The sequence below is a fragment of the Pristis pectinata genome, chromosome 3, assembly GCF_009764475.1.
Source record: "Pristis pectinata isolate sPriPec2 chromosome 3, sPriPec2.1.pri, whole genome shotgun sequence".
Taxonomy (NCBI): Eukaryota; Metazoa; Chordata; class Chondrichthyes; order Rhinopristiformes; family Pristidae; genus Pristis; species Pristis pectinata.
The window spans coordinates 129,657,184-129,682,691 of NC_067407.1; the positions used below are offsets into that span (position 1 = coordinate 129,657,184).

General features: G+C 44.0%; 1 protein-coding gene across 1 annotated transcript; it reads right to left on the bottom strand.

The window, feature by feature from the left end:
* sult6b1 (sulfotransferase family, cytosolic, 6b, member 1) lies at positions 1-25,214 on the bottom strand. Its single transcript, XM_052012167.1, has 7 exons — positions 24,811-25,214; positions 22,374-22,501; positions 19,577-19,666; positions 15,384-15,510; positions 10,394-10,488; positions 5,955-6,111; positions 1-959 (listed from the first exon to the last, which is right to left on the bottom strand). The coding sequence occupies exons 1-7, from the start codon at positions 25,040-25,042 to the stop codon at positions 829-831; spliced, it is 960 nt and encodes a 319-aa protein (XP_051868127.1). The 5' UTR covers positions 25,043-25,214; the 3' UTR covers positions 1-828.
* Between the last annotated feature and the right edge of the window lie 294 nt (positions 25,215-25,508).

Consider the following 25,508-nt stretch of genomic DNA (forward strand, 5'->3'; position numbering starts at 1 on the left):
TTCCAAATGATTCATTTTATTTTCTTTAAATCTCTGAAATTTTGACAGATCAGCAAAATAACGTTTGGAAATTGCAGTCACAACCCCCACAATAATGCTTACAGTATCAACAGGAGATATAAAATAATGCCCAAGACTGTCATTGTGTTTGTGGCTTTTTGTATTATTTTTTCAATAAGCTGACTCAAGATGCACTGATACATTCTCAGCTGTGTTGGATTTAAAAAAAAATTAAAATGCAACTCTATTCAAAGAATTTTATTCCCTCCTTTAGTTCTGCTATTCAACGAAGACCCATGGGAGCACCAGATAATCTCCGCCATGCATCTAAGCTAATGACAACTGCCTTGTCTTTCTGGATATAGATGACAACAAATTTCGCTGCAATGACCTATAATTGTCCTTGTCCAGGGCATGCTTTTTGCTGTCACAGCTGCAGAGAGTCTGGGATGCTGCGATATCACAGTACACTTCAGGCAGCATTCGCCTTTGTGATGAATTGCAAGAGATTTCAGCTGGATTTGTTTCTGTCAAGGAGAAACAAAAGGGTCTGAATGATTGCTTCGGCTGCTAATGTTGGGGGTAGGGAGGGTGGTGGAGCTGAGGGGTGAAAATGCTTAACATTATAGTCACGGAATTGAAAAGTCACAGGCAACTTGGCTCTGAATCAATAACACCAAGCTGCCTTTTCCTGGTGGACCTTGTGGTTCTTTCCATATTGTTAAGCTGTGGGCTTCAAGCCAGTGAGTTCTGAGCACACAGTCCCAAATGATCAGTTCTTTAAAAAAGAAATTAGTCCTTGTTTATCACAATTTTTGCTGCACTTTTTTATGCCTTACAGTACAGATCATATTTCAGTTTTGCTCCCAATTTTGTGCCTGCTAAACACTCTTCAAACTTGGCATCCATCTCTCGACTTTGTTCTTCAGTGAAAAGGTTCCTCCAGTCACCAACCACACCTAAATTTTAAAAAAAATTAAATTGATTAAGGGCCATGTTCAGCCAAATAAGTAAAATTGTTGACTGGTTCCCTCAGACCAGAGTAAATGGTTGGCTTTGGATAGGGAGGGTGGCATATCCTACACCCAATGTGGACACTGGGAAAAAGTTCCATTGCTTTGAATCAGATCCAACCATGTTTGAATTCTCTAAACATCTTCACAACCACTACTCTTCCATGCATTTTTTCCCCAATATATCTCATTCTTTGTGGTTCCTCTGAAATATATTTAAAAGACACTTGGACAGGTACATGGATAGGAAAGGTTTAGAGAGATATGGGCCAAACATGGGAAAATGAGACTAGCTTCGATAGGGATCTTGGTTGTCATGGACAAGTTGGGCCAAAGGGCCTGTTTCTCTGCTGTATTGCTCTACGACTCAATATGATAAACTAATTGGGAACTTCCCTGTACATTTTTGTCCAATCTCCCATCACCAGGACCCAACAGCGTTAGATCTAAATGTGGGCACAGTTCAGCTCCTCAAGACTGTCCTGCCATTCAGTAAGATTCCGGCTAATCTGATGCCTCATGTTCACGTCCTTGCCCAAGGATCCAATAAACCCACCCATCTCAACCTTAAATATGTGGAGGCAACGGTTCAGGTCGAGACCCTGCATCAGGGAGGTAGCCATTATAAAGAGGAAGAGGGTTGAGGCAGGAGCTGGCAAGGGATAGGTGGATCCAGGTGAGGAGGGGTTGAGGGGCAGGTGGGCCTGGTGGGGGAGGGAAAGAGGCTGGGATGTGATTAGTGGAGACAATAAAAGGCTGTAGATTGTGGAATCTGATAAAAAAAAGGAAGGAGGTGAGTGGAACCAGAAAAGCGAGGGATTGCAGGGAACAGTAGGACGAATGGGGACCCAGGGGGGTTGAGTATGTGGGTGATAGGCAGATGGAACCAGGTGGGGAAGGGGAAAGAAACTGGATAACACGGGAGTGGAGGGGCTGGAAAGAAGTGGGTGTGTGAGAGGAGAGGGATCTAGGGAGGGCTTCTCCCAGTGGCATTACAGCAGTGGAACAAGTCCCTTGGTCCACTGAATCCGTGCCAACTTTCAAGCGCTGATCCTACTCTGATCCCACACTTACCCCACTTTATTCTCCCCAGATTCCCATTAAGCTACCTCCTATCCCCCCCACTCACTTACAAAACAAGGGGCAACTTATAGTAGTCAATTGACCTATCAGCCTGCACGTCTTTGGGATGTGGGAGTAAACTGGAGCACCAAGGGGAAACCCGTGCAATCACAGGGAGAGCGTGCAAACTCCACACAGACAGCACGGGAGGGTAGGATTGAACCTGGGCTGCTGGAACCCATGAGGCAGCAGCTCTATTAACTGCACCACTGTGCTGAGCAGAGGATTAATGGGGTGTGGAACTCACTGACTGACAGAATGGTAGAAGCTGATCCCCTGTTATGTTTAAAAAACACTCGGATGAGCAGTTAAAAAGCCATGACCTCCAGGACTATGGGCCTGGTGCTGGATGGTGGGATTAGGTAGTTCTTTTATGATTAGTACAGACTCAATGGGCTGAATGGCCTCCTTCTCTGTCATTGTTTTTCCATGTTTCTATGAGCAGTCTTGAGTCCAGTATTTAACTCACCAGAACAATACCAGTCTACAGCCATGTCATGGAATGAATTGGCAGGACAGAGGAAATGGCTGTTCAGCCCCTTGAGTCTGTCCTATCGTTTAGTTGGATCATGGCCGATCCATATCTTGCCTCCACTTATCAACTGCCTCAACCCTTTGTTCCATAAAAACCTTTGCCAAATATTAACCTCAGAACCCCAGTTTAGGAATCTCTTAAATCGACCCAACTTCTGCTTTCTGGAGAACAAAGGTCACACGAATACATGAATATCTGAATTCGGAGCATGTAGGAGAACACTCAGCCCCTCTATCCTGCTTTCCCATTCAATAAAATCATGGCTGATCTGACCCTCTCCACATTCCAACCTACTTGTGGGAACCTTTCACCCCCTTGCTTATCAACATTCTCTCCTGGATGAACAGACTCAAGGACAACTTCTTCCCCACAGCTATCAGACCTCTGAACCAATCACCTCTTTCACACCTCCTTCCCGGTGGTTAATTCCACCTCTCTCAGTTATTCTGTTATTGTCACTTTAGCATTTCTTTATGCACTACTTCAGTTTTGCACTACAATCTTAGCACCATTCTGTTCTGTTTTGTGCTCATCGCTGTACTTATTGTTGTACTTATTATTACCATGTAATACTACGAGAGCCTCATGCAAGCAAGGAATTTCGTTCTGTCCTTGTGTACATGACAATAAACTAATCTGACCTGATCTGAAAATATTCAGGGATTCCGTTTCCACCGCCCTTTGAGGAAGAGAGTTCCAAAGACTCGTGGCTCTCTGAGAGAAAAAAATTCCTCCTCATCTCGTCTTATTTTTAAACAGTGATCCTTAGTTGCAGGTTCTCCCACAAGAGGAAACATCTTCTCTCCATCCACCCTGCCAAGACCCCTCAATGACATTTGTAAGATTGTGTCTCCTGTCTTCACTCTGAATGACTGAGCACTAATTCCAACATTACGTTCCCTTTAATTCTGCTGTCCTATCACTTCCCACTCCCCCCACCATTCCAATCATATGCCAGAGGAACTGATTTAAAGATAGAAAATGCTGGAAATCCCTCAGCATTTGTGGAAAGAGAAACAGAATTTTCATCGTTACTGATCGGGTAACTTGGTTTCTCTCCACACAGCTGCTATTCTTTTATCTCATCCTGTCAAATGCATTCAAACTTCAACCATTTGATAATCCATCTGATTTTGTTTCGAAGTAAATGAAAATGAGATCAGATTGCATGTTAAACGGGTCACTAACTCACTATTGTCCTTTCGATGCTACCTTCAAAGTCCAATTTCAGTCATACCAGATTACATCAAAAAGATCCACAAAGTTGATTACAAAACCATTGAGATCTATGTGGTAGACTTTATGCAATCATATCATATGAAATTTATTGCTGTGAAGCTTATAGAATTGCTACAGCACTAAAGGGGGCCATTCATCCCATCAACTCAATGTTGGCCGACAGTGGACCAAATCTGTCAGTTCCACACACCTGCTCTTTCCCCAGAACCCTGCCACTTATTTTCCCTCAAGTCCCTATCCAATATCTTTTCGAAGGCGCTCATCGTTTCAGTTTCCACCACCTCAACTGGCAGAGAGCACAGTGGCGTGACTTGTAGAGCCTGCTGCCTCACAATTTAGGTGTTTAGGAGAATGGGCAAGGAAATGGCAGATGAGATTCAATGTTGAGAAATGTGCCGTTGTACACTTTGGAAACAGAAATAAATGGGCAGATTATTATCTAGAAGGGGAGAAAATTCAAAGTACAGAAGTACAAAGGGACTTGGGGGTACTCGTGCAGGATACCTTAAAGGTTAACCACCAGGTCGGATCGGTGGTAAAGAAAGCAAATGCTATGTTGGCATTCATTTCGAGAGGTATAATGTATAAAAGTAAGGAAGTGTTGATGAGGCTCTACGGGGCACTAGTGAGGCCTCATTTGGAATATTGTGCACAGTTTTGGGCCCCATATCTTAGGAAAGATGTGCTGATGTTGGAGAGGGTTCAGAGGAGATTTACGAGGATGATTCCTGGAATGAAAGGGCTTACGTATGATGAGCGTTTGTCGGCTCTTGGACTGTACTCACTGGAGTATAGAAGAATGAGAGGGGACCTCATAGAGACATTTAAAATGTTGAAAGGACTGGACAGAGTAGATGTGGTCAAGCTGTTTCCCTTGGTGGGTGAGTCCAGGACCAAAAGGCACAATCTTAGAATTAGAGGGTACAGATTTAAAACAGAGATGAGGAGAAATTTCTTTAGCCAGAGGGTAGTGAATTTGTGGAGTTCCTTGCCACGTACAGCAGTGGAGGCCAGATCATTGGAGGTGTTTAAGGAAGAGATAGATAGATATCTAAATAGTCAGGGTATCAAGGGATATGGGGATAAGGCCGGAAACTGGGGTTAGGTTTCTTTGCCCCCCCCCCCCCCCCCCCAATTTCTCATTTCTTTTTTCTTTGGAGCAGACTCGATGGGCCGAATGGCCTACTTCTGCTCCCTTGTCTTGTGATCTTGTGAATTCCAGCAACCCATGTTTGATCCTGACCTCTGGCACTGCCCTGTGGACCACATGGGTTTTCTACTTACCTCCCACATCCCAAAAAAGACTTTCAGGTTGGTGGGTTAATTGGCCACTGTAAATTGGCCCTAGTGCGTAGCTGGGAGGAGTTGATGGAAATGCGGGAAGAATAAAAATGGATTGAGTGTAGATGATGTCCTGATGGCTGGCAGGAACTCAGGGGGCTGAAGGGCCTGTTTCTCTGTCATATGTCTCTATCAGAACTCCAGTTCACGACCAGTAAAAATGCTTTGCCTCATATTTTGAGAGAGTCTTTACCCAAAGTTATAATCTTTGACCCATCCACTGATGGTTTACCCTTTATTTACCCTCCCTAAACCCTGCATCATCCTCTCCACCTCCATCTAATCTCCTCTCAACCTTTGGTTAAAGGAGAACAACCCCAGTGGCTGAAATAGAGAGAGGACAAGATTGAGGTCAGAGGCTTCTCCCCAACTTATGGCAGGGATCACTCCCGGCAGATCCTGATTACCAACTTATTCACACACCCTCAATCTCTAACACAGGCTGCAATGTAGCATGAAGTTTAAACTTCTGCAGTCATCCTGATGACTCCTTGCTGCTGATCTTGCAAAATATCTGTTTTTCCTATGTTACTACATCCAGAAAACATCATTGCCAGTAAGGCATGTTAATAAACCAGGAAGTGAGTCAGCTTTAGCTAAACATGTAATGTAAGAATTTACATCAAAAATACATTTCGCAAGACGTCCCCAGGAAGGCAGTCACACAAACAGTTCCCTGTGCCGCAATATCTGATTTTACCTACCTTTTCGGAAAAAGACGTTGCCAAGTATTGAGTGGGTTTCCTGAGAGTTGTTGCTCATGGCCTGGAAGGTGCCCTTGTGAGCAATGTTGTGAATCTGTTCTTCAGTCAGTGAGAAGCCATGGAACTCTGCTATCTTCTGCACTCCTCCTGCCAGGTTCTAGAGAGTGCGGAAGGGGGGGTTTTGGGGAAAGGAAGGGAAAATAAAACACTTTAATAAATCTGTAAAAAGACAGGACAAAGTAGAACTTAGGAACAAGAGAGGGGTGATCACTTTGCTGGGGTTATGCTATAGGCTTTCGAACAGACAGCGGGAATTAGAGTAAGAGATATGTAAGCTAATCGCAGAAAGGTGTGAGAGCAATAGGGTTAAAGTAATGGGGAATTTTAACTTTCCCATTATTGACTGGGATTGCCTTAGTGCAAAGGGCTTAGATGGAACAGAATTTGTTAAGTGCATCCAAGGAAGTTTTTTGAGACTTCAACTAGAATCTAACTAGAGAAGGACCAGTACTCAACCTCAGCTTGAACAGACCTCTTGTACAATAAAGATGAACTCTTGATCTCTTAATTGCCTCATCATGACCCTCACACCTTACTTGTCTACCCGCACTTCACTTTCTTTGTAACTGTAACACTATATTCTGCATTGTTATTGTTTTCATTTTGTTCTACCTCAATGTACATGTGTATGGAATGACCTGTCTGGATGGCAGGCAAACAAAGCTTTTCATGTATCTTGGTAGGTGTGACAATAAACCAATTACCAATTATCTGAGGAAATGAAGCCGAGCTGGTGGTGAAAGTGTCGGTGAGGCACCACTGCAGGAACAGTGACTGTAATTCTGTAAGTTTCAAGGTAGTTAATGAAAGGGATAAGGTTGGTCCTCAAATTAAGGTCCTGAATTGGGGGAGGCTGATTTCAATAGTGTAAGAGAGGACCCGGCGAAAGTAATTAGGAGCAAATGCTCATGGGTAAAACAACATCTGCCAAGTGGGAGTCCTTTAAAAAAGAATGAGTAAGAGTTCAGGGCCTCGATGTTCTGGTACAGGTGAAAGGAAAAGATGGCGACATTGGATGACAAAGGATTTTGAATGTTTGATCAGGAAAAAAGAAAGGAAGCATATGACAGGTGTTGGCAACTGGAATCAAGCGAGTCTCTTGAGTAATATGGAGGGTGTAGGAGAGAACTTATGAAAGAAATTACGAGAGCAAAAAGGGGCCATGAAATATCCTTAGCAAGGAAGATTAAGGAGAACCCCAAGACGTTCTATAAGGCAGGCACAGCAGTGTAGCAGTTAGCATAACGCTTTACAGCGTCAGTGACCCGGGTTCAAATCTGGCCACTGTCTGCAGGAATTTGTACGTTCTCCCCATGTCTGTGTGGGTTCCCTCCAGGCGCTCCGGTTTCCTCCCACACTCCAAAGATGTACAGGTTAGGAAGTTGTGGGCATGCTATGTTGGCGCCAGAAGCGTGGCAACACTTGTGGGCTGCCCGCAGAACACTCTACGCAAAGATGCATTTCACTGTGTGTTTCGATGTACATGTGACTAATAAAGATATTTTATCTTATCTTATATCAGGAGCAAGAGGGTAGACAGGGAAAGATTAGGACAAAAGGGGTAATCTGTGTGTGGAGCTAGGTGATGGGGTGAGGTCCTAAATGACTACTTGTCAACTGTATTCATCAGGGAGAAGGACACCGAAGAGAAAAAGTTCAAGGAGGGCTATGTGGGTAATCTGGAGCAGGTCATTTTTAAGATGGAGGAGGTGTTAGATGCCATAAGGGTTGCTAAATACCCAGGGTCAGATGAGACCTATCCTTGGTTGCTATGGGAAATAAGGGAGGATGTAGCTGGGGAGACACAGGAGAATGCAGATGCTGGAATTTGGAGCAACACACAAAACGCTGGAGGAACTCAGTGGGTCAGGCAGCATCTGTGGAGGAAATGGACGGTCGATATTTCAGGGTGAAACTGGAGTCCTGACGGATGGGGTGAAACCCTTCATCTAGACCACCGGGTCCTGACAGAGCTTTTGTAAAGACAATCAATGTTTTCAAAAGGGAATTGGACAGGCAGATGAGGGAAATAAATTGCAGGGCTTTGGGCATGGAGCGGGGGATGGGCTGACAGGATTCTCCACTGAGAGCCAGGATGGTGTTAATGAGCTGAATGGCCTCCTTCTGTGACTCTGTAATGCGATAGTCACTGTCAGGAATGGGAATCAGAGCCAGTTTTACTCCAGAGATACAAATGCTCAGAGATCAACCAACATGGCACAAACCAGAAATCAAACATCCTGTTGAGCCTTCCTGTTGAGTTTCACGTGCTTCTAACCCATCAGAAAACGAATGAGTGTAATGTTGGACACCAAAATCAATCTGATGCCCATGCTATTTTGTGAAATTTATATTGCCACTGTGTGGAACAGATTAAATGTGACTTACGAACTGGGCTGTATGTTGTGCTGAGTGCTATAGAGTCATAAGAATTATACAGCACAGAAACAGGCCCTATGGCCCAGCCCACCCATGCCGACCAAGTTGTCTACCTGAGCTAGTCCCATTTGCCTGTGTTTGGCCCATATCCCTCTGAACCATTCCTTGCCATGTACCTGTCTAAATGTCTTTTAAATGTTTTAATTGTGCCTTCCTCTACCACTTCCTCTGGCAGCTTGTTCCACATACCCACCACTCTCTGTGTGAAAAACTTACCCCTTACATTCCCTTTAAATCTTCCCCTCTAACCTTAACCCTATGTCCTCTAGTTTTAGATTCCCCCACCCTGGGAAAAATACTGTGACCATCCACCTTACCTATGCTCCTCATGATTTTATATACAATTCCGCTGTCTGTAAGGAGTTTGTACGTTCTCCGCATGTCTTTGTGGGTTTCCTCCAGGTGCTCCAGTTTCCTCCCACATTGCAAAGACGTACAGGTTGGGAAGTTGTGGGCATGCTATGTTGGCGCCAGAAGCGTGGCGACACTTGCGACTGCCCCCAGAACAGTCCACGCAAAAGATGTATTTCACTGTGTGTTTCGATATACGTGTGACTAATAAAGATACCTAAAACTAAATCTAAACCTCTCAGCCTTCCATGCTCCAGACAAAACAGTCCCAGCCTATCCAGCCTCCCCTTATATCTGAAGCCCTCCATTACTGGCAGCATCCTTTTCTGTACCCTTTCCAGCTCACAAGATCACAAGACAAGGGAGCAGAAGTAGGCCATTCGGCCCATCGAGTCTGCTCCAAGGAAAAGGGAAAAAAGAAAAAGAAATGAGAAATTGGGGGTGGGGGTGGGGAAACACACACACACTATTCTAACCCCAATTTCTGGCCTTATTCCCATATCCCTTGATACCCCGACTATTTAGATATCGATCCATCTCTTCCTTAAACGCCTCCAGTGCTCTGGCCTCCACTGCTGTACATGGCAAGGAATTCCACAAATTAACCACCCTCTGGCTAAAGAAATTTCTCCTCATCTCTGTTTTAAACCTGTACCCTCTAATTCTAAGATTGTGCCCTCTGGTCCTGGACTCACCCACCAAGGGAAACAGCCTAGCCACATCTACTCTGTCCAGTCCTTTCAACATTCTAAGTGTCTCTATGAGGTCCCCTCTCATTCTTCTGTACTCCAGTGAGTACAATCCAAGAGCTGACAAACGCTCATCATACGTAAGCCCTTTCATTCCAGGAATCATCCTCGTAAATCTCCTCTGAACCCTCTCCAACATCAGCACATCTTTCGTAAGATATGAGGCCCAAAACTGTGCACAGTTTAATGACATCCTTCCTTTACAAGGTCACCAGAACTGCACACAATAGTCCAAGTGCAGTCTCACCAAAACCCTGTACAGTTGTAACATGATGTCCCAACTCTTGTATTCTCAATGCCCTGAATGCAAATGTGCCAAATGCCTTCTTCACCACCATGTCTGCCTGTGTCAGCACTCTCAAGGAATTATGTACTCTTACCCCTGGGTCCCTCTGTTCTACAACACTCTCCAGGGCCCTGCCATTAAGGAGGGCACAATGGTGCAGCTAGCAGAGCCACTGCATTACAGCACCAGGGACCCAGGTTCAATCCTGACCATGGGTTCTATCTGAGGGCAGTCTGCATGTGACCTTATGGGTATCTCTCAGGAACTCTGGGTTCTTCCCACACTCCAAAGATCTCCAAACTAATACGTTAGATGGCCACTGTAAATTGCCCCCCAAAGCATAGGTGAGTGGTAGAATCTGGGGGGAGTCGAAGAAGATGTGAGGAGCATTTTTTAAAAATGGGATTAATGTAGGATTTGTATAAATGGGTGGTCAATGGTGAACAAAGTGAACCATCAGAGCAACATTCAATTTTAGAGGTAAGTGTGCACATAATCCATTTTGATAACCTGTATATATAGGGTTAGTTAGAGATAAAGCAAGACCACCATACCTCCTTCAGCTCTTCATACGTGATAAACATCACATTTTCATCATCAATGTACTTTTCCCAGATGAGTGCATAATCGAAGTAGGAGCCCCAGGCAACTGGTTTAGAAAAGTGTCAGAGAGAAACAGTAACCATTTGTGGATTTGCTATGATTTTTGAGTCACATTTCTCTCAGTCTCAGTGCCATATCTGTCGGTTTCTCACTGTCTTCAAGTAGGAAGCTGACCTCACTCTCCCACAATACAGGTTGCCCCTAGGTTACGACAGGGTTCAGTTCCTGTGAACTGTTCATAACCCGAACAGTTTGCACGTCAGAAATGTGGCCATGAAGCGAGTTCCCACACGGCAGAAGATGCCTGCAGCCCTGCAGCAGCTGGCAAATCCACCCCACTGGTCTCCCAAACACTTGTTGTGTGTACCGGCTGTCCGTAAGTTGGGTGTTCACAACCTGGGGAGGACCTAGATCTGGCTATAGAACATCAGTCACTGTTCCACAGCAAACACCCTCCTTGATGTAATTTGCTCCTTGCAAGTCCTCTTGCCCCTTACCAGGATACAATGATGTACTATAAAATAAATGTACTATAATGTACAGTAAACTAAAACCCACAGAAGCATGTGAAATTTAACAGTGATCAAAATTAGGTATTCATTTGTTATAATATTGCATGTAAGGTGTCCCACAGTCTGGAGGTGAAATTGGCTTGAGTCTGAGAGGTATCTCTGAGCCATAAACTGGAATCATATTTCACTTCCCATTTGATTATCTCTGTCTCCATCACCCTCATAGGCAGCAAGTGCCAGGTTCTAACTACAGTACTCACTGCATAAGAATGTTCTTCCTCTCATCCCTCCTGAATTTCTTGTCTAAAGACTTAAATCTGTGTCCCCTCTGATTCCTTGACCTTCAGCTAAATGGAGCAGCTTTTCCTTCTCTGCCTTATCCAAACCTATAGCCATCTTGTACACCTCTATCAAATCTCCCCTCACCTCCTTTTCCACAAGCAGAACAACCCTAGCTACTCCAACACAACCCCATAGCTGAAATCTTTCATCCCTCGATCCATCTTGGTAAATCTCCTCTGCACCTTAGAACACAGAACGTAGAACATAGAACAGTACAGCACAGGAACAGGCCCTTCAGCCCACCATATCTGTACCAACCATGATTCCAAAGCAAACTAATTCCATCTGCCTGCATATGACCTGTAAACTTCATTCCCTGCCTGTTCATGTGTCTGTCTAACTGCTTCTTAAATATTACTATCGTACCTGCTTCTAGCACCTCCCCTGGCAGCATGTTCCAGGTACCTACCATTCCTTCTCAAAGACCACCACATCCTTCCTAAAGTGTAATAACCGGAAGTGGATTCCAACTTTTAGTTGTGACCTAACCAGAGTCTTAAGGTTCAGCCTAACTTCCCTGGACTACTTATGTCCTTATACCTACAATCAGGGTAGTTTTGAGCTTCATTTTTTTCCCTTAATGAACGGTGATTCAGGTTTGTGAAGCTGGTTTACAAATTAGAGATTTTCTTCGATCTCAATTACATTCTTTTCCTTTGTGTCCTGATAAGAATTTATTAGATGTAATTTTTAATTTGGAACCCTTTCAGGATGGCTCAATATCTAATATTTATGACCAATTATTAGGAATGAGTAAGGTGCCACTAGATAAAATTAAAAATGCCTGGGAACAAGATTTGCAGATGTCAATTTCCGAGGAAACTTGGAATGAAATTTTTATGTTGGTTAATACGTCATCATTATGTGCTCATCATTCTCTCCTTCAATTTAAAGTGGTCCATAGAGCTCACTGGTCTAAAGATAACTATCCCATTTTTGATATATCTCCTTACTGTGATAAATGCAATAACAGGGTGGCTTCCTTAATTCACATGTTTTGGACGTGTCAGAGTCTTAAAAAATATTGGACAGAGGTCTTTCATACTTTTTCTGTACTTTTTAAAATAAATTTTAAACTTAATCCTTTGCACTATTTGGGATTGTTGGAGAAAAAGATATAACTTTGAAGGTCTCTGATCTACATATTCTGGTTTTTATTTCTCTTATAGCCAGGAGAGCAGTATTGCTTAAATGGAAGGAAGCTACTTCGCCTACGCATGTTCAATGGTTATGGGATGTTATGTCATGCTTGAATCTAGAGAAGATTTGCTGTTCAGTTTTTGAATCTAACCTAGAATTTCAAACCCTGTGGGGACCCTTTTTGAATTATTTTCAAAATCTCTGATTTGGGGACTAAAACGCAGATATTGGCTGACACTGTTACGTTTTTAAAGGTTTTTCCTTGCTGTTTCTTTTATATAACAGCTTCGGGTTTTGGTAGTGGGGGTAGATTTTTTTTTGTAATAAATATTTCAATTTTTTCTTCCTTTATTAACTAACTACTATATCTGATTATTGACTTAGAGTATTGTAATCCTAAGTGCGACTTAACACAATGTATTTAGTAGTATTTTTAGTCTTTCTTGATGCATGTACTCTGTATTTTCTTTCATGGATTTAATAAAAATATTGTAAAAGAAAGTGAAGCTGGTGGACTAGATTGAATTAGTTTTCACAGTTGGCACTTTACGGATTATCTCCACTAATTCCATGTATCCGCAGTAGAACCATATCTTTGTATGCCTTGCCTATTTAAGTGTGTGTCTAAATGCCCCCTAACATAGTAATTGTATCTGAATGCACCACTTCCCCTGACAGTACATTCCAGATGTCAACCACTCTCTGTGTAAAAAGCTTATGCCTCACATCCCCTATATAACTCCTTTCTCTCACCTTAAACCAATGCCCTCTTGTTTTTGATACCTCTACCATTGGAAATAGACTCTGACTATCTACCCTATCCATGCCTCTCATAAACTTAGATACTTCTGTCAGGTCACTCCCCAGCCTCCTTTGATCCAGGGTAAACAAACCCAGTCTATCCAATCTCTCCCCTGATCTAAAGTCCTCCAATCCAGGCAACATCCTGGTGAATCTTCACTTCACTCTCTCCAGTGCAATCATAGTCTTCCCACATCCCAAAAATGTGCATGGTGCTTTGTTGTTGAGATCTAAAATGTCCTTCTACAACTGGGTGACCATCCGAGGTCTACTAGTCAATCCCCCCCAAAGAACAGCTGGAGCTTCACAAATTTCAACACTGATAAAATTGTAACAACCGTGTTCATGATTAACTCCACATTACTGGGGAGTGTTTAAAACGGAAACTTCCTGCTGCTAAAGTTCCACATGTCCCCTCTCACCTTTCCCACATATTGAAGGGGGAGAAATTTGTTCACTAGCATAAAACATGCAAGATTATCAGCTGCCAGTTATAAACATCTGGCCGTTCAATTCTGCTGAAGTCCATGGAAACAAATACACGGGAGTCAAGTCCAATGTGAGACCATTTACAGTGCTATCAATCGAAGACTAATTACTCTCTCCTTATACCATCAGACATCCCCGTGCTTTCCTTCCAAATTAACCCTCCTGGGATGTGGGAATTGTTAGCAAGGTCGGCAGTTATTGTCCGTTATCAACTATTTACGGACAGTAGTTGAGAGTCAATCACGTTACAGGAGGATACCAGCCAGACTAGAAGGAGCAGTTTCCTTCCCTAGATAGGTTACCTAGATAGGTTACCTAGATAGGATACCTAGATAGTATCAGGTTACCAAAAGTGATACTAATTTATCAATTCCAGATTATTTAATTAATGTGTATTCTTGCTGTCATGGGATTATTAGCCTAGGTTTCTGGATTACTAATCCAGTAACATAACCACTATACTGGTGTACCCTATGTTACAAAGCATGTGTAACTTTGAAAAGGGAGGTTGAAGTCATGAGTTTCTTCAGGGGCAGCATTTTGGTTAAGGGATTGAAGCCAATTCTTGTTCAATATGCAACAACTATCTTTGTTTGTCTCATGTTATTATGCAGCAAACATCTAAATGTAAAATTACACATGTTTAAACCAGGTACTTGACCTATGGATTGGTGAAGTGTGTCACAGTGATACTTGCTTTGTGTTTGTAGATACTTTGAAACCATTGTCTTTGTGAGAAGCAAAAAAGAAGTTTAAAGAAACTATTTTGTCTGTCAAAGATACAAAGCTTATCCACTCGGGCTATATCAAGGAAAATTCCCTAACACAATATGAACCTCCCCTGGCCAACAGATTTTCCTGAGTCAAACTAAGTGGCGACAGCAGTTTAATGTAGGTTATAACATCAGAGATAGGTAGCGTGCAAGTATTGAAGGCACCCAGAACAGTGCCCTCTCCACGGGAGGAAGTGGTAGTTGATAGCTACAGGTTATATGAAGATGCTGAATTAAAGCTGAAGGAACTAAGAAAGCCAGTCAGTATATTTAATGAGGTGGTAAGGAGATGCAATTTATTCAAAGTTGTATTTCTCAATAAAATAGCTGGAATGATTAGTACTTTTACCAAATAGAAAGAAAGGGGCCTTGTTCCTCTACTGCACTGATAGAACATCAGAATACAGGGAAACTTGGGTTTCATTGGGGAATAAAAAGCAGATAACATCATCAAGGTTTTTTCAGAGAGTTCCCTGCAATAGGAGGGCCTCTGTTGCTTTGCTGGTCAGATGCATACACTTCTATAGAAACAAAAGATTTGCACTTATACAGCACCTTTCACATCATTCCAAAATGCTTTACATCCAAATTGTATAGTGAAGTCTTGTGTTGTAGAAAACACAGCAGCCAATTTGTACAAAGCAAAAAGTTGTATGATTATAACCAAGTCATTCGCTTCAGTAATACTAATGAAGGAATAAAGTCTCTTAAACTCACAACCTTCTGATTCAGAAGGAATGCCAAGGGTGACACTGCCATACCTGAAAATTTACCGTTGCAAATGCACATTTTGCATTAACACCACAAGTCAGTTTTGGTATTAAAACATGGAGACCATGCATTTGAAAATGTTAAAAGTAACCAAAAGCTACCAGGACATGTACCTTCTCCAGCCATGTACTTCTTGAAGAACTCATCCCAGGATGCAGAGTTGGGCAGTAGAGGGTTTTTCTGACAGAAGTGATAATAGGAAACTGCGTTATCCTTGGGATTGCGAAACACCACCAATACCTACGGACAGGCCACAAGTAAAGTTTGGGTTTAATCTTTTTCTTCAACACTAGGCAGATCAGGAAGAACAGTACAATGTACACTATCCCCACAATCCTTCAGCATGGCTTGCAGACCTGATTCCAATCAGCACCCAGTTCTATAAACTAGTAGTATTGTGGGAAACACGGCAGTCAATTTTCTGCTGTACTCTTATTCTAGATAAAACACTCAGCTATTCATGGGGTAAGTCTACTCTGCTGCCTCACCATTCTTCTTATGTTTCCCACCACCATACTCTCCCCACCTTGCCAGAGAGGGCTTTCACGCAGCTTTCTGCATTCACTGCATTAATTCCACTCTTGGACTGAGCTGCAGATTCAGGGCAATTCGATATGACACAGTACAACTCGACTGATTCCTGGGACGGTGCGTTTATCATAGGTGGAGAGATTAGAACATAGAACATAGAACAGTACAGCACAATACAGGCCCTTCAGCCCACAATGTTGTGCCGACCTTTAAACCTTGCCTAAGACTAGCTAAGCCCTTCCTCCCACATATCCCTCTATTTTGAAGTCCTCCATATGCTTATCTAGTAATCTCTTGAATTTGACCAATGTATCAGCCTCCATCACCGCCCCAGGCAGTGAATTCCATGCCCCAACCACTCTCTAGGTAAAAATCCTTCCTCTGATATCTCCCTTGAACTTCCCACCCATTACTTTAAAGCCATGCCCTCTTGTATTGAGCATTGGTGCCCTTGGCAAGAGGCACTGGCTGTCCACTCTATCTATTCCTCTTAATATTTTGTATACCTCTATCATGTCTCCCCTCATCCTTCTTCTCTCCAAAGAGTAAAGGCCTAGGTCCTTAGTCTCTCCTCATAATCCATACTCTCTAAACCAGGCAGCATCCTGGTAAATCTCCTCTGCACCCTTTCCAACGCTTCCACATCCCTTCTATAATGTGGTGACCAGAACTGGACACAGTACTCTAATTGTGGTCTAACCAGAGTTTCATTGAGCTGCATCATTACCTCGTTGCTCTTAAACTCGATCCCACGACTTATGAAAGCTAACACTCCATAAGCCTTCTTAACTACCCTATCCACCTGTGAGGCAACTTTCAGGGATCTGAAACAGGTTTGATTTAATTAGCTCTCTTGAATTTAAAAGAATGAAGGCTGATCTCAGATCAGGAGGAGAAAGAAAAGAAAAATAAGGGAAAAGGGACAGAGAGGGAGTGGTTACCGGAAGTTTGAGAATTCGACATTCATGCCACCAGGTTGGAGGCTGCTCAGGCAGTGTATGAGGTGCTGTTCCTCTAATTTTCGTTTGGCCATGACCTGGCAGTGGAGGAGGCCGTGGACAGACATGTCAGCGTGGGAATGGGAAGTGGAGTTGAAATGGCTGGACACCGGGAGGCACTGACACGGCGGACGGGGCGAAGGTGCTCGACGAAGCAGTCCGGCAATCTGCGTTGGGTCCAACTGATATAGAGGAGGTGGCACTGGGAGCACCGGATGCAATAAATGCTGAGGGATTCACGTGTGAAGGACTGCGCCACCTGGAAGGGCTGTTTAGGGCCCTCGATGGTGGTGAGGGAGGAGGTGTAGGGGCAGGTGTAACATTTTGCGTGGTTACAGGGGCGACTGCCTGGGGAGAGAGGGTGTCGGTGGGGAGGAGTGAGTGGACGAGGGAGTCACGGAGGGAATGATCCCTGCAGAAAGCGGAGAGGGGAGGGGAGGGGAGGGGAAGATGTGCATCTCTCCATCTGCCCATCACCCACACGCTTCTCCCACCTGTTCCCCTCCCACCTCCCTCCCTCTGATCCATGCCCCACCATCCCCTCCTATCAGATTCCATCATCTTCAGCCATTTGTCACTTCCACCTATCACCTCCCAGCTTCTTACATCAAGCCCACCCTCATCTGCCTATCACCCCCCTCGCCCCTCCCCTGGATCCACCTATCACCCGCCTGGTCTCGCTCCACCCAGTCCTCCCACCTTTTTCTGCGGGCTACCTCCCCTCTTTCCTTCCAGTCCAGATGAACGGTCTTGACCCGAAACGTTGACTGTCCATTTCCCGTCATAGATGCTGCCTGACCCACTGAGTTCCCCCAGTGCTTTGCGTGTTGCTCCACATTCCAACATCTGCAGTCTCTTGTGTCTCAAAATAAAGGGTCAGCATTCAGGACTGAGGTGAGAAGAAATTTCTTCACCTACAAGCTGCTGAAGTTTTGGAATTCCAAGAGGGCTGTGAAGGCTCAGGAACTGACAGTATTGAAGACAGAGTTTGATAGACTTATAGTTCTGAAAGGAATTAAGCAATATGGGTCAGATACAGGAAAGTGACACTGAGGTAAAATGTCATCCTTTCTCTTATTGAATGGTAGAGCAGGCACATGGGGTCTAATGACCTGTTTCTATTTCTTATGCTTTATGTTCTACCAAAATGATGAAGTTTAGCTTTGCTTTAGCTTTGCTCTCTACTTTGCGCATAATATTTTCTAACCCATGTTCCACTAATTAGAACTGTATAGTTCTAATCTCTAATAAGCAGCACCTTAATGCTACATGCATACTCCTTGCTTGGCCATTTCACTGGAAGTTGGTGAAACTTAATGACAAAGAGATTTCATTGTAATGAACTGTTAAGAGTCTCTTGAATTACTGGAATAAATGTTGTATTCAATGAGATTTAAGTAGCATAAATGATATCTGTGGTAATGGATGCTGGTCGGTGCAATTTGTCCAATATATGCATCAGTCTGGGCAGCTGTAGATGGTGTAAGTCATGGGTATTGCATTTAGAAAAACAAAAGGACTACAGATGCTGGAATCTAGATGAGAAACGCAATGATGCTGGAGGAACTCAGCAGGCCAGGCAGCATCTGTGAAGAAAAGCAGGCAGTCAATATTTCAGGTCAGGACCTTTCTTCAGGACTGAAGATAGGGAAAGGGGAAGCCCAATATATAGGAGGGAAAAGCAGAGCAGTGATAGGTGGACAAAAGAGGGGAGGTGGGGTGGGCACAGGGTGGTGATAGGTAGATGCAGGTAAGAGATAGTGATAGGCAGGTGTGGAGGAGGAGGGGAGAGCAGATCCCCCAGGGGATGGGTCAAAGGTAAGGAGATAGTGAGGGAGGGGGAGACATATCAGTGATAGTGTGGGAGGGGGGCCCACTCCATCACTGATATGTCAGTCCTCGGCCTCCTCCACTGCCAGGAGAATTCCAAATGCAAGCTGGAGGAACAGCGCCTCATTTTCCGTCTTGGAACCTTGCAGCCTAATGGCATGAACATTGAATTCTCCCACTTTAAGTAATCCCTGCCCCCCTGTCCCTCTTCCCCACAACAACCCACCCCCTACCATGCTTCTTCTCTTCTTACCCAGCCTATCTCTCTTTTATCCTTTTTATTCCCTTTCTCTCCTTACCTTTGACTCATCCCCCTGTGGATCTGCTCTCCCCTCCTCCCCCGCACCTGCCTATTACTATCTCTTACCTGCATCTACCTATCACCACCCTGTGCCCCCCTGGCCTCCCCTCTTTTGTCCACCTATCGCTGCTCTGCTTTTCCCTCCTATATATCGGGCTTCCCCTTTTCCTATCTTCAGTCCTGAAGAAGGGTCCTGACCCGAAACGTTGACCGCCTGCTTTTCTCCACGGATGCTGCCTGGCCTGCTGAGTTCCTCCAGCATCATCATGTCTTTCATCATGGGTACAGCATTTCACTTTTCCTGAAATTTTGACTTCTTTTAGCTCAATGTACATCTAAAATGCACCTTCTGTCCATTGTAACATCCTCTTCTCCCTCTCTACCACTACGGACTACATCTCTTTTATCCATTTCGAACTTTTACCCCTTGTCCAATGTTTAAAGTCTGAAACAAAGAGCTGTAAGAAATTCTCCAAGCTCTCGCAACTTGCCATCCAGCTTTATTTCCTTTCCATTTGTGTTTTTTCCATTCCCAGGATAAAGACCAGGTCAAATGGGTCCTATTAAGATTAGTTTAGGGTACTACACTTTTGTTTAGTCATACGTTCCCACATATTGTTATCAAATGGTAACCTGGCTACCTTACCTTTGTTTTCTTCTCAATTATAGATGGTGGTAAATTTTCGTAATGAAGATGCATTCCATAAACCCGTGGTGATGAATAACTTTTCATCATCTTAAATAAACAAAAATAGAGAAAGAATAAACCACTAAGGGCAATTGCATGTGAAAGGAAGTCAGAATTAGCCATGAAAGCATCTCACTTGTTAACACCAAGTACATTCTAATGAAGGGTCATTGACTCATAATGGTTGCTGCCTAGCTTGGTGGAGTGTTTGCAGCATTTTCTGTTCTTATACCAAGTACATTGATGATTGCAAAAAGAAACATTGATCAACAAGTACTTTGCTACACCTTGAAAAGATGGACTATGGCCAATATGGGCAAGTTCTCCCTAGAGATTAAAATAAGATTTCTTTATTAGTCAAATGTACACAGAAACACACAGTGAAATGCATCTTTTGCGTAGAGTGTTCTGGGGGCAGCCCACAAGTGTCACCATAGCATGCCCACAGCTCCTAACCCGCACGTCTTTGGAATGTGGGAGGAAACCAGAGCACATGGAAGAAACCCATGTAGACACGGGGAGAACGTACAAACTCCTTACAGACAGTGGCTGGAATTGAACCCAGGTCGCTGGCACTGTAATAGCGTTACGCTAACTGCTACACTACCATACCTGCCCCTAACCATAACAATGTGCTTTATACTGAGCTTTCGGGACAGCAACACCTGTATGGGCCTTCAATGTAAATAACTTCTTTATTTCCCACTTTTGGCATCAGGAAGCAGCCCTTCCAACTCAGGAAGCTAAATTTGCTTGGAATGTTACTTCTATTTCTTTGACTTGTGTTGCACACAGCCACCACAGCCTCTCAAGGTTGTGTTAAAGAAGTCATGATGTCTTGTATTGGTGATTTAATAATTGGTATGTGATCTTGGGACCAGAAAAAGAGAATAAAGGCTTCACTATGTAGATAACTGCACAAGGTATGGAAAATAAATTTAATGAATATTATGTAATAATAATCATACATGCATACCTAACGGAACATGTATTAGTTATAACTACTCCAGAGATTAAAATAGGTTCATTATTTGGCCCACCCACCCGGGACGTTCTCTCTTCTCTCCTCTTCCATTGGGCAGAAGATACAGGAGCCTGAAGGCACGTACCACCAGACTTAAGGACAGCTTCTACCCCACTGTGATAAGACTATTGAACGGTTCCCTTATACGATGAGATGGACTATGACCTCAAGATCTACCTTGTTGTGACCTCGCACCTTATTGCACTGCACTTTCTCTGTAGCTGTGACACTTTACTCTGTACTGTTATTGTTTTTACCTGTACTACATCAATGCACTCTGTACTGACTCAATGTAACTGCACTGTGTAATGAATTGACCTGTACGATCGGTTTGTAAGACAAGCTTTTCACTGTACCTCGGTACAAGTGACAATAATAAACCGATACCAATACCAATACTAGTTTGGAACAGCATATCTCAAAAGGACATCAATGCCAAAGTAACAAAAAGGCTCGTATTTATAAAGTATCTTTCATTTTGCAGGATATCATAGAGTATGCTATAGCCAACAAGGCGTAGTTACTGCTGTAATGTAGGATACTGCACATAATAAGTAGGAGAGTACTCATAATAAGTAGGGCAACCTATTTAAATAAGCACAATAAAAGCTTTGTATACCCCTTGGAGTTGGTTATTCAGACTCAGCACCATGCACAAATTAAGCATAAGAGTCCAGATTCCTTCAAATCCCAGGACAAAGGAAAACGTCAAACACAACTTGAAGGATGGATATGATGCAAACAGCACAAGAAAAAGTCACAGAGAAGACTGACCCTGTGTTCATCCTCTGCCCAAACACTGAAAAAACAAATCTTCATCACCAACTTTGAGTGCTGCCATTGTTTACCAAGCAGCTTCCATAATTTATGCAAATTTGCAATCATTCCTGGAATAATTTTAATGAAATCGAAAATAAATGAGATTCATTCCTAAGGGCTCGTTCTCCCCGTGTCTGCATAGGTTTCCTCCGGGTTCTCCGGTTTCCTCCCACATTCCAAAGACGTACAATTTAGGAAGTTGTGGGCACGCTATGTTGGCACTGGAAGCGTGGTGACACTTGCTGGCTGCCACCAGAATACTCTGCGCAAAAGATGTATTTCACTGTGTGTTTCGACGTACATGTGACTAATAAAGATATCTAGATATTTAAGATATCTAACATACAGCAGTCAAATCTGTAACACCCAGATATCTTGGATGTTACACTGCTTGGTGAAGATAAGTGGAGTTTTCAGCTCAGGTCATGATTAGTAGTAACCCTTTTCACTGGTGCATTAATGGGCTTCAGCGACTAGACGTATCAGGGATTTAATGGGGTACTATGTTCAACTGCTCCCGAAGCAGGAGAGGGAATGGTAGGTAACATGTGGCTCAAAAGGACACAGGATATGTGACCAACACAAGCCAAGGACCACCTGGCAAATCTGGTTTCCCCAGCTGCTGCCAATCCAGCACAAACTCCCTGTGGGCAGATTGCCCTGCATGACTTGAGCAATAAACCAAGCAGCTAAACCTGTAATCCTACAATCCCCCTGGCCCTGACATTTCCCCAAGACGTTTTAAAAAGGTTACCGTACTATTCACTGAATTCATGGCACAAAACTGATTTGTCAGAGCATGTTCCCAGGCCCCTTGTTCTTACCTTCACCCTCCCCAGGGATGTTAAACCCATGGCTGATTTTTTTCTCTCTCCAGTTCTCTTTGATGAGTTAAAAGATTCTTGCACCTACCTCATGTGTAACAGGATCTGCAAATTCCAGTAGTATGACTTTATGTTGACCTTCATCCTTTCCTTCTTCAGGTTTATCCTGCACGGCAGCAGCAATGTCGTGAAATAGCTGATTTACCCAATTAAATCCTGCAGCACACAATTTAAAATAAAAAATCACAAACAGAATGGATTACCACACACAGTGCAACTGGATCTCAAGTGCAGTAACACACGTTCTGCCTTAATTGCACTAAAATGGACTTTTTTTGTTCTAATTGTTTCTTGTTAAAATTGCGTATAATTTAATTTGTTTTTCTTGTGAATGCTGCTTATATGATGCCATGTGTCTGTGATGCTGCTGCAGGTAAGTTTTTCATTGCACCCGTGCATACATGTACTTGTGCACATGACAATAAACTCGACTTTCGACCTCGCAACTTTGAATGACATACCAAAGGCATGCACACCAATGGCACGCACACACCCACACATATACAAACACAACACATACATACGCACATAAATACACACACACACACACACACACACACACACACACACACACACACACACACACACACACATGATGTGCCGCTCTGGAAGGGGTTGTCTATTCCCTTCTCCTTCCCTCGGAGAGCAGAGCAACTCAGGATTACATTACACTCCTCACACTGCGTTGATCTTACCCACTTTTCACTCTTGCTCTCCCAGAACCTGCAGCTTCACCTCACTCCAACCCACTTCTCCCCAAGAAGATGCACTAACTTTCCCTAAACCAGCTCAGAATCCTGAAATAGAACACAGAACATAGAACAGTACAGCACTGCAATAGCCCACAATCTCTGTGCCCACCACGATGCCAATTTAAGCTGCACATGTTTGTGATTGTTATTCAGAGCAAGTGCAGCTAGTTCAGCCAAAACACTGATCAATGAGGCACTGAAAAAGTACTCCACCAGCATCCCCCAACCTCTCACCCCCCCCCCCCAACCAGCAATCTTCCAGGTGAAAGGTACAGAGCTCGACAAGATGGATGCAGGGAGGATGTGTCCCTTCACTGAGGGGTGTCGAACCAAGGGTCATGGTCACAGAATACGGGTTAGGACTGAGATGTGGAGAAACTTCTTCACTCAAGGATTGGTGAATTCTTTGGAATTCTTGAGCTGGATCTGCAGTGTAGTTTGTTCCAAGCAGAGATCAGTAGGTTTCTGGATATTATGGGAATGATGGGGTTACGGCAAGTAAATGGAACTGAGGCAGAAGATCAGCCATGACCTTGACAAATGGTGGAGCAGTCTTGAGGGCCCAGAAGTCCTTTCCTTGCTCCTCATTCTTATGTTCTTGTCTTCCAACCCTACCAACAGCTGCATTATTGGTCTTCCCCACCAGCTCTCAGCCCACCTTTACCAGCGGTGCCTTGATTTGCATCTCCCCATTACAGCCGCTCAGTACAATCATAGGGGTGGCTTGCTGGCGTGGATCAGGATTAAGCCTGCACACCTCAGGCTCCGGTAGGGGCCGACCCTGCCGGATCTTTGCTTGGGACCGTAACGGTGTGCAGGCAAACTATGGGGGTCTCCTTGGGATGTCAAGGGCAATGAAGGCAGACTCTAATTGGGTCAAAGGACACGGTAACCAGGGTGAAGAGGAATGTTGAGCACCAACCCATACCCCTCAAGGAAACTGGGATGCGCTGCTGTTTAGAAATTCCGTCTTTGGCATGTCACTATCTCAAAGATGTTTAAGTACTAAAATGGCAGAAAAAGCTGGAAACACTCAGCAGGTCAGGAGGCGCCTGAAGGAAGAGAAACAGAATCAGACCTAGTTCTGACCAAGAGGTTTTGACCTGTTTCTCTTTGCACAGATGCTGCCTGACCTGCTGAGTGTTCCCAGCAGTTTCTGGTTTCATTTCAAGTTTCCAGCACCAGCATTTTCTAAGAGTTTCTCTTTGTTTCAAACAATCCAGTTGAAAAACACGACGATGCTGGAGGAACTCAGCAGGCCAGGCAGCATCCATGGAGAAAAAGCAAGCATTTTCTAAGATCAACAGGAGAGTTCCCGCCGGCAAGTTAAACCAAAAGCAATGAAACAACGGTAAATGTTAAACTGAAAGGCAGGCACAGAATTAAGCATTTAAAAAAATCACACCCATGAAAGAGAAACTATATCTAAAAATTTCTGGCAAAAAAAAAGTGCTGGAGGAACTTAGCGAGTCAGCCACCATCTGTCACGAAACGTCGACTGTCCATTCCCCACGCCAGAGGCTGCTCGAACGGCGGAGTTCCCCCAGAGGTTTGTTTTATTTTCCGCTCCAGATTTCAGCATCTGCAGTCTGTCTGTGTTTCTTAAAAACGTTTAGCTATCGGGCTGAAGTAAAAAACTTAAAAAGAAAACTGACTTCAGCCAAAGTTGTGCTGGGGGAACAGGTTAAACTGAAAGGTAGCCGGGCATCTCACCACACTTGGGGTAGGAAACGATGCACATATCCTCTGAGCGAGCTTCGAACTTTGACAACTGCTGCAGTTTGTCCTCGGAACTGAGTACGGTGGGATAGAGCAGCCCCTTGTAGCGGAACAACATCTCCTCCGGCTCCAGCTTGCTCGCCCTGATCAGCAGACGCTGTAACTTGCTCTCGAGGGTGTTGGCCTCACCGGCCGCAGCCCTCTCTCCCGTCTGCTCGCTCTCCATCTCCAAGCTTTGAAAGAACCGGCGGGGTCGGTCACAGCCTCTTTATAGTGGAGCAGTATGTGAACGCCAGTCAGTGCGGGTGCCGGCCGGCGAGAGGGTAGGGCTGGATTCTCACGCCAGTTCCTGTTGCAACAATACATTATCGCTCCATCTGACTGCCTCCGGCTCTGTTTCATAATCTCCTGAATGCCTAGTGTGTTAGCCCTGCTTCACTTGATCGGAAATTGTTGATTTACGTTCCATTCCAGATTCCTGAGCATCAAAATCCAGACTGTGACCTCCCTGTTGCGCTGCTGAGCGGGAACTGCTCTGTTACTGAGGCGTAACTTGTTTAAAGCAGGACCTCATCTACTTGCTCGGCGCTTGTGGGAGATCTCACATCTATGCAATATTAACCGTCAACCAATATATAAAAACAATCTCGCCTTTACTGTCTGTGAGGGAGTGATGTGCACAAAATATTTCC

Bases quoted from the DNA above. Each gene is read 5' to 3' on its own strand.
- sult6b1 (XM_052012167.1), bottom strand. From the start codon at position 25,042: ATGGAGAGCGAGCAGACGGGAGAGAGGGCTGCGGCCGGTGAGGCCAAC. The intron at 22,502-24,810 runs GTGAGATGCCCG...TGTGTGCTGCAG, and splicing joins CGTTTCCTACCCCAAGTGTG to GATTTAATTGGGTAAATCAG. The intron at 10,489-15,383 runs GTACATGTCCTG...TTTCTAAACCAG, and splicing joins GAAGTACATGGCTGGAGAAG to TTGCCTGGGGCTCCTACTTC.